The sequence below is a fragment of the Mobula hypostoma genome, chromosome 31 (genome assembly GCF_963921235.1).
Source record: "Mobula hypostoma chromosome 31, sMobHyp1.1, whole genome shotgun sequence".
Lineage (NCBI taxonomy): Eukaryota > Metazoa > Chordata > Chondrichthyes > Myliobatiformes > Myliobatidae > Mobula > Mobula hypostoma.
In genome coordinates, this window is record NC_086127.1 from 5,101,699 (window position 1) to 5,116,751 (window position 15,053).

General features: G+C 49.6%; 1 protein-coding gene across 1 annotated transcript in view; it reads left to right on the forward strand.

Moving 5' to 3' along the window:
* Positions 1-15,053, forward strand: part of LOC134339922 (oncoprotein-induced transcript 3 protein-like) — a 49,525-nt gene that overhangs the window by 18,537 nt on the left and 15,935 nt on the right. Inside the window, exons 4-6 of the mRNA XM_063036710.1 lie at positions 8,151-8,292; positions 8,613-8,689; positions 10,204-10,368. Coding sequence (XP_062892780.1) covers positions 8,151-8,292; positions 8,613-8,689; positions 10,204-10,368 — 384 coding nt within the window. The remainder of the gene's footprint in view (positions 1-8,150; positions 8,293-8,612; positions 8,690-10,203; positions 10,369-15,053) is intronic.

Sequence of the window (15,053 nt, forward strand, 5' to 3'; positions counted from 1 at the left end):
AGGGAGTTACTGACTGTCCGAGGGGCGAGGGAGGTGGTGAGAGTCCGAGGGGCGAGGGAGGCAGTGAGAGTGAGGGACGAGGGAGTTACTGAGTGTCCGAGGGGCGAGAGAGGTGGTGAGAGTCCGAGGGGCGAGGGAGGTGGTGAGAGTCTGAGGGGCGAGGGAGGCAGTGAGAGCGAGGGGCGAGGGAGTTAGTGAGAGTCCGAGGGGAGAGGGAGTCAGTGCGAGTGAGGGGAGAGGGAGTCAGTGCGAGTGAGGGGAGAGGGAGTCAGTGAGAGTGAGGGGAGAGGGAGTCAGTGAGAGTAAGGGGAGAGGGAGTCAGTGAGTGTCCGATGGGAGAGGGAGTTAGTGAGAGTGAGGGGAGAGGGAATTTGTGAGATTGAGGGGCGAGGGAGTTAGTGAGAGTCCGAGGGGAGAGGGAGTTAGTGAGAATGAGGGGAGAGGGAGTTAGTGAGTGTCCAAGGGGAGAGAGAGTTAGTGAGAGTGAGGGGCGAGGGAGTTAGTGAGTGTCCGAGGGGAGAGGGAGGCTGTAAGAGTCTGAGGGAGTCAGTGAGTGTCCGAGGGGAGAGGCAGTTCGTGAGGGTCCGAGGGGAGGGGGAGTCAGTGAGAGTCCGAGGGTAGAGGTAGTCGGTGAGAGTGAGGGGAGAGGGAGTCGGTGGGAGTCCGAGGGGAGACGGATTCGGTGAGAGTCCGAGGGGCGAGGGAGGCGGTGAGAGTCCGAGGGGCGAGGGAGGCGGTGAGAGTCCGAGGGGCGAGGGACGCACTGAGAGTCCGAGGGGCGAGGGAGGCTGTGAGAGTCCGAGGGGAGAGGGAGTCAGTGAGAGTCCGAGGGGAGAGGGAGTCACTGAGAGTGAGGGGAGAGGGAGGTAGGGAGAGTCTGAGGGAAGATGGAGGTATGGAGAGTCCGAGGGGAGAGGGAGGGAGGGAGAGTCTGAGGAGAGATGGAGGTAGGGAGAGTCTGAGGGGAGATGGAGGTAGGGAGAGTCTGAGGGGAGATGGAGGTAGGGAGAGTCTGAGGAGAGATGGAGGTATGGAGAGGCTGTGGCCTGAATAAAGTAGGGAGAAACAGTGGGGAGAACATGAGGAGAATCCACAAGTAGAGGGTGTTGGGGTGAGACCGATGGGAAGAGGGAGTTAGGGTGAGCTTGAGGTTAGAGGGAGGGGGACACCAAGGGGAGAGGGAGGTAGGGAAGGAGAAGTGGTTAGTGAGAGACTGAGGGAAGAGGGACGTACACAGAGACTAAGGGGATGGAGAGGTTGGGAAAATCCAAGGCTAGAAGTAGGTAGCGAGGGACCGAGGGGATAGGAAAGGAGGCAGAGACTGAGGGGAGAGGATGGTTGGAGGAAGCCGAGAGGGTGAAGAAATAAGGAGGCGTGAGGGTGAGGTTGTGGTGTCCGAGGGGAGGTGGAGATAGAGAGGGAGACCAAGGGGGGAGGGAGGCAGAGAGCGGTCTAGGGTAGATGGAGTTAAGGAGGGGAGAGAGGGGTAGGGAGAGGCTGAGGGATGAGGACGACGTCAAGGTGTGAGGGAGGTAGACAGAGACTGAGGGGAGAGGGAGTTCGAGGAAGTCAGAGGGGGGATGAAGGTAGAGAAAGATGGAGAATTGAATTGACTTTATTTCTTACATCCTTCACATACATAAGTAAAAATCTTTACATTATGTCTCTGTCTGAAGAGGTAATGTGCAATTTATAGTAATTTGTAATAAATAGTATGTCCAACAGGACAGTAAATATAACATAGAAATACAGCTGTATCAGTGTGAATTAATCAGTCTGATGGCCTGGTGGAAGAAGCTGTCCTGGAGCCTGTGGTCCTGGCTTTTATGCTGCAGTACCGTTTCCCAAATGGTAGTAGCTGGAATAGTTTGTGGTTGGGGTGACTTGGGTCCCCAATGATCCTTCAGGCCCTTTTTACACACCTGTCTTTGTAAATATCCTGAATAGTGGGAAGTTCACATCTACAGATGCACTGGGCTGTCCACACCACTCTCTGCAGAGTCCTGCGATTGAGGGAAGTACAGTTCCCATACCAGGCAGTGATGCAGCCAGTCAGGATGCTCTCAATTGTGCCCCTGTAGAAAGTCCTTATGATTTGTGGACCAGACCAACCTTCTTCAATCATCTGAGGTGAAAGAGGTGCTTACCTTCTGCCTATGTCAGTTACAAACACAGATTCTGCAGATGCTGAAAATCTACGGAAAATGCTGGAGAAACTCAGCAGGTCAGGCAGCATCCATGAACAGTGGACGTTTTGTGCTGAGACCCTTCATCAGCACTGGAAAGGACGGGGGAAGAAATGGAAATCAGAATGTTGGGGGAAGAGAAGCAGTACAGGCTGGGAGGTGATAGGTGGAGCCAGGCGAGGGGGAAGGTGAGTGAGTGGGAGGGTGAAGTGAGAGGCTGGGAGGTGGTGGGTGGAGCCAGGCGAGGGGGAAGGTGAGTGAGTGGGAGGGTGAAGTGAGAGGCTGGGAGGTGATAGGTGGAGCCAGGCGAGGGGGAAGGTGAGTGAGTGGGAGGGTGAAGTGAGAGGCTGGGAGGTGATAGGTGGAGCCAGGCGAGGGGGAAGGTGAGTGAGTGGGAGGGTGAAGTGAGAGGCTGGGGGGTGATAGGTGGAGCCAGGCGAGGGGGAAGGTGAGTGAGTGGGAGGGTGAAGTGAGAGGCTGGGAGGTGATAGGTGGAGCCAGGCGAGGGGGAAGGTGAGTGAGTGGGAGGGTGAAGTGAGAGGCTGGGAGGGTGAAGTGAGAGGTGGAGCCAGGCGAGGGGGAAGGTGAGTGAGTGGGAGGGTGAAGTGAGAGGCTGGGGGGTGATAGGTGGAGCCAGGCGAGGGGGAAGGTGAGTGAGTGGGAGGGTGAAGTGAGAGGCTGGGGGGTGATAGGTGGAGCCAGGCGAGGGGGAAGGTGAGTGAGTGGGAGGGTGAAGTGAGAGGCTGGGAGGTGATAGGTGGAGCCAGGCGAGGGGGAAGGTGAGTGAGTGGGAGGGTGAAGTGAGAGGCTGGGAGGTGATAGGTGGAGCCAGGCGAGGGAGAAGGTGAGTGGGAGGGTGAAGTGAGAGGCTGGGAGGTGATAGGTGGAGCCAGGCGAGGGAGAAGGTGAGTGAGTGGGAGGGTGAAGTGAGAGGCTGGGAGGTGATAGGTGGAGCCAGGCGAGGGGGAAGGTGAGTGAGTGGGAGGGTGAAGTGAGAGGCTGGGAGGTGATAGGTGGAGCCAGGCGAGGGGGAAGGTGAGTGAGTGGGAGGGTGAAGTGAGAGGCTGGGAGGTGATAGGTGGAGCCAGGCGAGGGGGAAGGTGAGTGAGTGGGAGGGTGAAGTGAGAGGCTGGGAGGTGATGGGTGGAAAAGATAAAGGGCTGAGGAGATCCGAAATGTTGACTCTTTGTTTCTCTCCATAGATGCTGCCTGACCTGCTGAGCTTGTGTGTCCTATACACAGCCCAGTGTAGAATGTTTTGTCAGGGGTTTATCCCACTCCCTAATTCATGCTTTGGATTTTATGCGATTCCTATCTACAAAACACTCAATTCCCTGGAGGACCCACCATCCCAGGAAATCCCCCCTGTACCCATAGTGATCACATGCTCCATCTCTACATGATGGTCACCCCAGAAGAGAGACAGACATTCAGCCTGGGCAGAGCCCTTGACTGCCTGGACCCACGAATGGCCATCTTGGCCAGGTCCAGGAACAAGCCCACCAGTAGATTCTCTGAGCATCCCAACCCCTCCGTACTGGGTGACCATATATCAGGAGCACAAGGCTGAAGTACAACCAAAACGTGAGCAGCAGCCCCTTCAGATACTCAAACAGGGGCTGCAACCTCTCACACTTCATATAAACATTGTACACTGACTCCTCCCGGCCTCACAAAGGACAGGTGAACCGGGTGTCTGTGAAACGGCTCGAAAATCTATTGCACGGCACAGGGGAAAAGTTCACTCAACTTCACTCACCCCGTCATTGAAATGTTCCCACAGCCTATGGACTCACTTTCAAGGACTCTTCATCTCATGACATTGATATTTATTGCCTATTTATTTATCTTTATTATTTCTTCTTTTTGTATTTGCACAGTTTGTTGTCTTCTGCACTCTGGTTGAATGGCCTAACTGGTCGGTCTTTCATTGATTCTGTTGTGGTTATTATTCTATAGATTTATTGAATATGCCCACAAGAAATTGAATCTCAGGGTTGTATATGGTGACATATCTGTACTTTGATAATAAATTTACTCTGAACTTTGAAATGCACCTTGTGCTAAATGTCAGTCTTCTGGAATATGTTTTATAATTTGTTAATTTATTTGTGGTAATATTACTTGATGTGTTGTTGTGAGTTATATGTGCTGTGTTCTGCACCTTGGTCCAGAGGAAGGTTGTGTTGTTTGGCAGGATACGTGTATACCGTTGAATTTGAAAGTCCATTTAATCAGTGACAGTAGATTTTTTGTGTCAAGGAACAAGAGCCACATATCTCTTCACGACAATTAATGAAAAAGAACACAATAGATCACTGGAAAGTTACTAATCAAAGTTTGGCATGTTGAGGTCAAGGTCCTCAACAGTGTTGCTGAGCAGAGAGATCTTGGATCCAAGTTCAGAACTCCTTGTAAGTGGCTCAGAGTTCAATAAGGTGGTTCAGAAGGCTTATGGAATGCTGATGTTTGTTTACCAGGATACTCCGGGTCCAACATATTATTCACCAGCCTCTGGGTCCAACATATTATTCTCCGTAACTTCCGCCACCTCCAATGGGATCCCACCACTAAACTATCAACTCTGCTCTTAAACGCATCTCCCCCATTTCACGTACATCTGCTCTCACTCCATCCTCCCACCACCCCACTAGGAATAGGGTTCCCCTGGTCCTCACCTACCACCCCACCAGCCTCCGGGTCCAACATATTATTCTCCGTAACTTCCGCCACCTCCAACGGGATCCCACCACTAAGCACATCTTTCCCTCCCCCCCCCCCCGCATTCCGCAGGGATCGCTCCCTACACAACTCCCTTGTCCATTCGTCCCCCCCATCCCTCCCCACTGATCTCCCTCCTGGCACTTATCCGTGTAAGCGGAACAAGTGCTACACATGCCCTTACACTTCCTCCCTTACCACCATTCAGGGCCCCAAACAGTCCTTCCAGGTGAGGCATCACTTCACCTGTGAGTCGACTGGGGTGATATACTGCGTCCGGTGCTCCCGATGTGGCCTTTTATATATTGGCGAGACCCGACGCAGAGTGGGAGACCGCTTTGCTGAACATCTACGCTCTGTCCGCCAGAGAAAGCAGGATCTCCCAGTGGCCACACATTTTAATTCCACATCCCATTCCCATTCTGACATGTCTATCCACGGCCTCCTCTACTGTAAAGATAAAGCCACACTCAGGTTGGAGGAACAACACCTTATATTCCGTCTGGGTAGCCTCCAACCTGATGGCATGAACATCAACTTTTCTAACTTCCGCTAAGGCCCCACCTCCCCCTCGTACCCCATCTGTTACTCAGTTTTATGCACACATTCTTTCTCTCACTCTCCTTTTTCTCCCTCTGTCCCTCTGAATATACCTCTTGCCCATCCTCTGGGTCACCCCCCCCCGTCTTTCTTCCCGGACCTCCTGTCCCATGATCCTCTCGTATCCCCTTTTGCCTATCACCTGTCCAGCTCTTGGCTCCATCCCTCCCCCTCCTATCTTCTCCTATCATTTTGCATCTCCCCCTCCCCCTCCAGCTTTCAAATCCCTTACTCACTCTTCCTTCAGTTAGTCCTGACGAAGGGTCTCGGCCTGAAACGTCGACTGCACCTCTTCCTATAGATGCTGCTTGGCCTGCTGCATTTACCAGCAACTTTGATGTATGTTGCTTGAATTTCCAGCATCTGCAGAATTCCTGTTGTTTACCAGGATACTGTCTGGTTTAGAGGGCATGTGCTATCATGAGAGGCAGGATAAACTTGGGTTGTTTTCTCTGGAGCATCGGAGGCTGAGGGGAGATCACATAAGGTTTATAACATCGAAGAGGCAGAGATAGAGTGGACAGAGAGTATCTCTTTCCCAGGGTTGAAATGTCAAATACCAGAGTGCAGGTATTGAGGGTGAGAGGGGGTAGGGTCAAGAGGGATGTGAGAGGTAAGTTTTTTTCCTCAGAGAGTGGTGGATGCCTGAATGTGCTGCCTGGTCTGGTTGTAGATGCAAATACATTCGAGGCTTTTAAGAGACACTTTGATAGGGACTTTGATGTGAGGAAGATGTAGGGATGGGGACATTGTGTGGGTGGGAGGGAAAAGCTCAAAGTAAAGTCAAAGTAAACTTTATTATCAGAGTACATCTATCACCACATACAACCCTGAGATTCATTTTCCTGTGGGCATTTGCAGCAAATCTATAGAATAGTGACTATAACAGGATCAATGAAAGATCAAGTAGATTCCAGAAGGCAACAAACTGTGTAAATGCAAATATAAATAGATAGCAATAAATAACGAGAACATGAAATAACAAGATAAGGTCCTTAAAGTGAGATCATTGTTTGTGGGAACATCTGAAGGGATTAGTGTTTGGGTGTTTTTGATCTGTTTTTTATCTGGTTCAGCACAACATTGTGGGCCGAAGGGCCTGTTTCTGTGCTGTACTGTTCTATGTTCCATGTACTAGAACACAGAATCAGAATCAGGTTCATTATCACTGACAAATGTTATGAATTTTGTAGTTTAGCAGCTGCAGTACAGAGCAATACACAAGTTACAATAACAAATACATAGAAAATAAATATGTAGTGTAGAAAGAGAGCAAAAATAGTGAGGTAATGTTCATGGGTTCACTGTCCGTTCAGAAATCTGATGGTGGAGGGGAAGAAGCTGTTCCTGAAATGTTGAGTGTGTGTCTTCAGGCTCCTGTACCTCCTCTCTGATGGTGGTAATGAGAAGAGGACATGTCCTGGGTGGTGGGGATCCCGACTGATGGATACTGTCTTTTTGATTTCTATTGCACATTTGTTGCTTGTCAGTCTGTGTTTGTGTGTAGTTTTTCATTGATTCTGTTGTATTTCTTTGTTCCACTGTGAATGCCGGGAAGAAGAATTTCAGGGTATTGTATAGTAATATGTAGCTACACACTCACACACACAATGCTGGAGAAACTCAGCAGGTCAGGCAGCAAATTTTGTTCACTGGAAAGTGAAATCGATATTTATACCATCAGGTTGGAGGGTACCCAGATGGAAAATGAGGTCTTCCTCCTCCACCTTGTGGGTGGCCTCATCTTCATCACTCCATCTTCCCGAGTCCCTCGTCCTCACCTACCACCACTTCAGTCTCCACATCCAACACACTATCCTCCACAATATCCTCAATCTCCAAAGGGACCTGACTGCTAAACATATCTTTTCCTCCCCCTGCCCATCACTGTCTGCAGGGATCGCTCTCTCCACGATTCCCTTGTCCATGTGTCCCTCCCCACTAATCTCCCTCCAGGCTCTTATCCCTGTACCTGCCCATTCACCTCCTCCCTCACCTCCATTGAGGGCCCCAAACACTCCTTCCAGGTGAGGCATCACTTCACTGAATCTGTCGGGGCCGTCTATTGTTCCCAATGTGGCCTCCTCTACATTGGAGAGACTCATCGTAAACTGGGGACAGCTTCTCAAGCACCTCCACACCATCCGCCATAAACGGGACTAACCGATTACCAAACATTTAAATTCCAATTCCCAATCCCTTTCCAATGTTGTTGATCTGTAGCCTTGTCTTGTGCCAAGATGATTCCCCTTAAAGTCGAGGAGCAACACCTTATATTCGTTCTCCGTAGCCTCCAACCAAATGGTACAAATACCGATTTCTCCTTCCGGTGAACAAAATTCTACTCCCCCTTCACCTACTCCCAATGTGACCTTTTACTTCTTAGCACCAAACTATTACTTCACCCTGGGTCCCTCATCCTGTCATTCCTCCGATTGTCCACTCTCCTCTCCGATCAGATTCTTTCTTCTCCAGCCCTCGACCTTTCCCACCCACTTGGCTTCACCTATCACCTTCCAACTAGCCTCCCTGCCCTCCCCCCACCAGTTAGTTCAGGATGGGGGTTGTGGTTAGCACAGAAAGAGGATGGGGAACGTGAGCTGTACATTTAACACTGAACATCGTTCTGTCCCTCAGTCACAGACTCCACACTCGGTGATCCGTGTGTAAACCACACCGTCCTGGATCAGCCCTGGAGGAGCGCGGATTGTTCCAACACTGAGTGTACCAGTGGAGAGTTGATGGATGATCGAAATCTTGCAGTGAGATGGTACAGATTTAACAGGTAAAGTGAGGAGATAATCACTGAGAAACTGGACACAGAAGGGGAATGTAAACAGGGGAACAAGGGGTGTGTGAATGGGAAATGCAGGGAGACCGGGATCATCAGTGACTACACTGAGATGGGGAGTAAATACAGGGAGAGGGGAGATCCCACATTCTCAGGGTAGAGACAAGGGGGAGGTACAACAGAGAGGGAATTCCCAGGATTGGGGTGTTACTGACCAGAGACAGGGTACGGACAGGGTGAGTGTAATTTTCCATGTCTCTCTGAGTGAATAAACTCCCTCAGATCAGGGACTGACTCTCTGATTGTTGTTTCAGTTCCGGAGGATGGAAGATTCCCGAGTCGGTCGTTCCAAAGTATCGCTGCTCCGGGTACTACCCAGGCTGGTTAAACGGTAGGGATAAAACTTACATCAGTGGGGCTCGGCTATTTTTGGGGAGGGTCACAATAACAACCTGAATATCTTCAGAGGACCTGAGCATGGACACAGAACCCCATCTCCCTGAGAGGTCTCCCCACAGTCACTCAGACTGCTCTACGGTCATGTATCGTAATGGAGTCCGGTGGAGGAGTGACAACTTCCTGGAGTTGGGTTACAGAACTGATCTGCCCACTGACCCCATTCTGGATACGACCCGGAGGAGTTTCAATGACCCCAGACTCATTTCAGTGGTGGGGCAATCTCCAGGAAGTTGGGGGAGTCTGCAGACATCATCGTTCACCAATTAGTGGGATAAATTAATGGTTGCCATGGTAACGTAGTGGTTAGTGCATCACTGTTACAGCTCGGGTTGTCGGAGTTCAGAGTTCAATTCCAGTGTCATCTGTAAGGGGTCTCTGTCCATCCTCCCCATGGAATGCATGGGTTTTCCCCGGGTTCTCCGGTTTCCTCCCACAGTCCAAAGACGTACCGGGTGGGTTCATCAGTCACTGTAAATTGTCCCATGATGACGATCGGGTTTCTCGGGAATCTCGAGAGTTGCAGAGACAGTGTAGCTCAGAGGGTCAGTAGGCCCTACTCCGTGTTTTATTGCCAAATAGATAAATAAATAAATAAAACAGATTTAAACTTCTGTTGAATGTCGGGAAACAGGAATAATCCTGGAAACTACAGTGTTGAACGAGCTGCCTGAGCAAGTGGTGGATGCCAGTTTGATTTCAATGTGTAAGAGAAGTTTGGTTGATACATGGATGGGAGAGATGGACGGCTATGGTCTGGGTGCAGGTTGATGGGACAAGGCAGTTTAAATGGTTCAGCATGGACTGGATGGGCCGAAGGGCCTGTTTCTGTGCTGTAGCTTTCTGTGACTCTCTGACCAGTAAGTCTCACGTCAGTGGTAGGGAAGGCAGTGGAGAGGATTCTTATGGATGGGACTTATGAGCATTGGGAAGACCGTGGATGAATGAGGGACAGTCACAAATGACACCCTCACCAATCAAAAAAACCTCTCAACCTCCACTTTACATTTATGAATGACGTGACCTCCACAGACATTTGTGGCAATGAATTCCACAGACTCACCACCTTCTGGCTAAAGAAATTCTCTCTCATCTCTGTTCTAAAGGGAGGTTTTTGTGTTCTGAGGCTGTGCCCTCTGGTCCCAGACTCCCCCACTATAGGAAACACCCTCTCCATGTCTGCTCTATCTAGGCCTTTCAATATTCAATAGGTTTCAGTGACATCCCCCAGACGTTTGACAAGGTCCCTCGTGGGAGGCTCATTCAGAAGATTAAGGTGCTGCTGTGGGGAGGGTGGGGTGGAGAGGGAGAGGGCAGCAGCTCAGTGCTGACTGAGGCCGGACCGGACCGTGGGTTGTGAACCACTGATTTACAGTGGGTCCTGATTCACATTCCCCACTGTACTGTGGGACCGGGTACATTTTACAGTGTTTATAAATCTCATTCCAGGTTCCCATTCCAACGTGGAAGAGGGGGAGGTGACCAGGACTGTCTGCTTCACTGTGGGTGAAGACACCTGTTACTGGAGCCTGGAGATCAGGGTGAAAAACTGCTCCGGTTACTTTGTGTATCAGCTGGGGCCAGCAGCCTGGTATTATGCTGTGTACTGTACAGGTAGGTCACCGTTCCCCAGTGACACAGCAGTGTGGTAGTTGTGGGGAAATTCTGGGACGTCCTGAGTCACCAACACACAACACGGGCTGAGTTTTCCAGTCGGCTGCCCTGCCCGTGGTCTGTGATCACCTTTCCCGTATCCTCCTTCACACCTGGGTCAGAATGAAACTGCCCAGTCTGACCTGAGACAGAGATCATAGAACACAGAACAGTACAGCACAGCACAGGCCCTTCGGCCCACAGTGTTGTGTCAGCTGCCGGGAGAGTGTCTACCCATCCCCTGGAGTGAGGGAGGCTGAGACTGACAGGGAATGGAGGGAGCAGTGGTGAGAGTGAGGGGAGAGGGAGAGTGACGTACCAAGTGTAGAGGAAGATGAAGGGAGATCAAGGGGAGAGGAAGATAGGGAGAGACTGAGGAGAGACCGAGGCAGGGAGAGGCCAATGGGAGGGGGACACAGTGAGAGGCGGTGGGGGGGTGGAGGCAGTGATAGACTGAGGGGAGTGGGAGGCATTGCAAGGCCGAGGGTGGGGGAGTTAGGGAGATGGTGACAGGGAGGGACGGAGGGGATGGGGAGACGGGGAGGGGCAGAGGAGACGGTGAGATAGGGAGCGCCCGAGGGGAAGGGGAGATAGGGAGACGAGGGGAGGGAGAGAAAGGGAGAATCCGAGGGGAGAGGGAGGTGTGGGAGAGGCTGAGGGGATGCAAGTCAGGTAGAGACTGAGGTGAGGGGGAGACAGGGAGTGGCCGAGGGGATGGGGAGATGGGGAGGGGCCGAGGTAAGGGGTACACAGGAAGAAGCCTATCAGTGATAGGCCGAGAGCAGGAGGAGGCAGGGAGAGGCTGAGGTAGGAGGAGACAGTCTGAGGCCAAAGTGAGGGGGAGACGGTGATAGGCCGAGATGAGGGCGAGGCATTGCAAGGCAGAGGGGAAGGGGGAAACGGTGAGAGGATGACAGGGAGTGGCCGAGGTGGGGGGGAGATTAAGACAGTCAGTGTCCGAGGGGAGGAGGAGAGGGAAACAGTGAGGGGGGAGACAGGGAGAGGCCGAGGGGAGGGAGCCAGTGAGAGACCGAGAGGCGGGGGTGACAGGGGAGGCCGAGGGGAGTGGGAGACAGGGAGAGTCTGAGGTGTGGGGAAGAAAGGAAGGGGCAGAGGGGAGGGGGAAGGTGGGGAGAGGCCGAGGGGAGGGGCCGAGAGGATGGTGAGGTACGGAGCAGCCGTGGGGACTGGGAGACAGGTGTCGTGTCCTTTGTATTAATACGTACCATGGGTTTCTAATAATGAAACATATTCTGGAAGAATAGAACTTCTATTTACAACAACGAGATCACATGGGTCTTACAGTGCCATGCTTCTCGCTGTTTCTCGATCTTTCTCAGATTATTGCGCACGCTCAGAATCTCTCCAATCACGTTCTTACACATGATATCACCACATCTTCCTTTCCTTGAAAAGAAAATAATTAGCAACATTGATCAAAACAAATGCATAATCTAACATGTCTCTATCAGTCTCTCTGGGGGTTTATGAACACGAGTGGACCTTATAAGTGGTTCACACAGTTCTTGTGTTTCGTCGTTATTTCCATGTTTTGTCTGGTCTCTTAACTGAAGATCTGAAGTTGGCTCTTTCTTGAGGTGTTTGTGATTTCTTCTTCACACTGCTTCTTCTGTTTGGACCATGTATGATCTGGGTTGTACTTGAAGTACTGTAGCTTTCTTAATTCCTTCCACTTCCATTTGTAATGAAATACGAATCTCCTTCATCTAATTCATTCATTAACTGTGTAATCTCTTTTTTATGCTGAGACTTCATCATTTCAAAAAACTTCTCAATTCCTTCACTTGTGATTTCACTTCTTCAATTGGATCCTGATTCATGTCACTCCTTGGCTTCAGATTAGTATTGTACTGTACCAGCAAGTTTGGCCTCTGTCCTCCTGCAGAGGTGAGATTGTGATGGAATGCATGGCCCACTGATGCATGTGCGTTACTTCCAGAGGGCAAAATTGCAACTCCTGGTTTTGATGGCAATACTTTGTCAGATGCTGATAACAAAGGGATGGGTCTGGGAGCTTTCTTTGACTTCTCTCACTTTTGCCACGCTGGAATCAAATTCTGTTCTCTTGCTCTTTCATCAAGTCACTGTATTCTGACTCTGCGTCACTGTCTAGGACAAGGCTGTTTTCACCAAATTCAGTCTCTCACAGGCAGATAAACCCAGTATTGACTGTACATTCCTTGGCACCACCACAAATGAAAGCGTGTACACAATATTTTTATGTGATTATTTTGCCACACATTCCTTTAACTGGAATATCTGCACCTGAATACCCAGTCACTTTTATATTTGTCTTATGTAACTTTGGTCTTCGCTTTAATGCATTAAACTCAGTTTCTGCAAGAACATTTACCTGAGCTCGGGTATCAAGTTTAAACAGAATATTGTTTTGGTTCACTTGCAATGCAATAGTCCAGCCATTCTTACTTTGTTTGTTTTCACAAAGAACATATATATAAAACTCTTCGCGTTCATTTTCAAGCACTGCATTTACTTGCTTTATTTTCTTTCTACTTCTGCAACAGCGTATGCACATTTTCCCATACGCTGGACACTGTTTTGGTCATTGCTGCCGCCCTCAGCGATCACATAGCTTTTTAAAATCTCAGATAAGGTCTTTCTCTCTGTCGGTTTTGTTGTCGTTTTATTATTTCTAATATGTTCGCGTTTCAATAAAGCATCTACCTTGCTCTCAGTGGAAAGCTCTTTCGCCTGTGACGTCAAGGTTTCCGAAGCTCTGCAGAGCATCAAAGCTTTTTCCAAATCTAAATCTTGTTTCTTAACAGTCTTTCTCTCAGACCATTATCCAGGATGCCACAAACAATTCTGTCTTTAACGAGAGATTCTGTCAGCTCTCCAAACTCGTATGTTTTACTGTGGTGTGTCAAGTCCGTAACAAATAGATCAATTGTTTGACCAGTTCTCTGCTGACATGTAAAGAATTTGTACCACTCATACGTCTGTCACATACCCGTGATGGGTTAAAGAACCAGCAGAAATGGAAAACACCTTGGACTCTGGTATTGCTGTTAATTAATTCTATTTATTAGTAACTACGCAATACAGTGATATAAATTCAGATAAATCAAACAGGTTAGCAATGATAATATATATAAGTGTGGAAATATAAAAACCAAGCTTCTTCAAGCCTAGGGGATAAATGGATACAGTCTTACAGTGATGGGTAAACTTCAGTTCAGTTTGTGGTATTTAGTTGAGTGGTGATGGAGAGAGAGAGGAGTCATGGTTGTTTGAGTAAGCCGATGTTGTTGATCTTCCCGTTGTCCTCCGAAATCCTTTAGAAGTCACCGAATGTGACCACAACAAGGGGACCGTTTTATGTGGTGGAGCTATCAACCCGGGGAGGGTTGGCCACACTAATAACTTCCCACCGATCACACCTTTTCCACACTGCGAGAGCCACTGATCGATTCTCCTGATCGATCCCCTAAAAACCCACCTTTCTGTGGGCACAACAAAGCTCGTCCAGTGTCCAGGACCATGTGTGTCTAACAACCAGCTGACCTGGTATTTATCTCACCATGCTGAACACCAGCTGTCCATCAAGTAGCTCCTCCCTTCTCTCTCTATAGGAACTCGGAAGCTGGCAGTATCCTTGCAGGAATTCCGAACAAACTGTGAGCAGCCTTCACCTGCCTCCCCCTCCCCTCCCTCCCTCCCTCCCCCTCCCCCTCCATCTGTCTGTCTCTCTCTCTATCTCTATCTCTATCTATCTATCTATCTATCTCTCTATCTCTATCTCTATCTCTATCTCTCTCAAAATAACAAGTTGTTTGTGCTGTACAGCTCTCTCTCTCTTTAAAAGCACAGTTCATAGGGATAATTCAGTATCCCGTCACACGTCACATTACGCTTTGGTATACAAAATGCTTCAAATTTGTCCATTATCGCTTTTAGATTCAAATTATCTCCATTTTCAAAAGTAAAGTGGTTATATACCTCAATTGTGTCGTCACGTATTACGTGGAGTAGAATCGCAGCTTTCGTTTTTTCTGGTTTTTTTATCTGCTCCGATCGCTGATAAATAAATTTCAAGACGTTGTTTAAATTTTCCCCAGTTCTCAGCGACGTTCCCTGACAAATGAAGTGTCAGTGGCAGTTGCAGCCCTTCCATTAGTAAAACTGTTAGCAAACACCAAAACAGTGAGAACTCTTTTTTCTGATCATCTTCGATTCTCCCATAGTAAACGTATTATCTTTCCAGACTGACTTTTGACACTATGTTGTGTCCTTTATATGAATACGTACCGTGGGTTTCTATTAATGAAACATATTCTGGATGAATAGAACTTATTTACAACAGCAACAAAACCACGTGTGTCTTACAGTGCCATGCTTCTCGCTGTTTCTCGATCTTTCTCAGATTATTGCGCACGCTCAGAACTCTCTCCGATCACGTTCTTACACATGATATCACCACAACAGGGAGCGCCCAAGGTGTGGCGAAGAAAGGGAGGGGGAGGCGGGGAGAGTCCAAGGGGAGAGGGAAACAGTGAGAGGCCGAGGGGAGGGAGAGACGGAACGGGTGATAGGGAGAGACTGAGAGTAGAGGGGAGCGGGTGACGGAGAGGCCAAGGGGAGTGGGAGTGATGGAGAGGCTGATG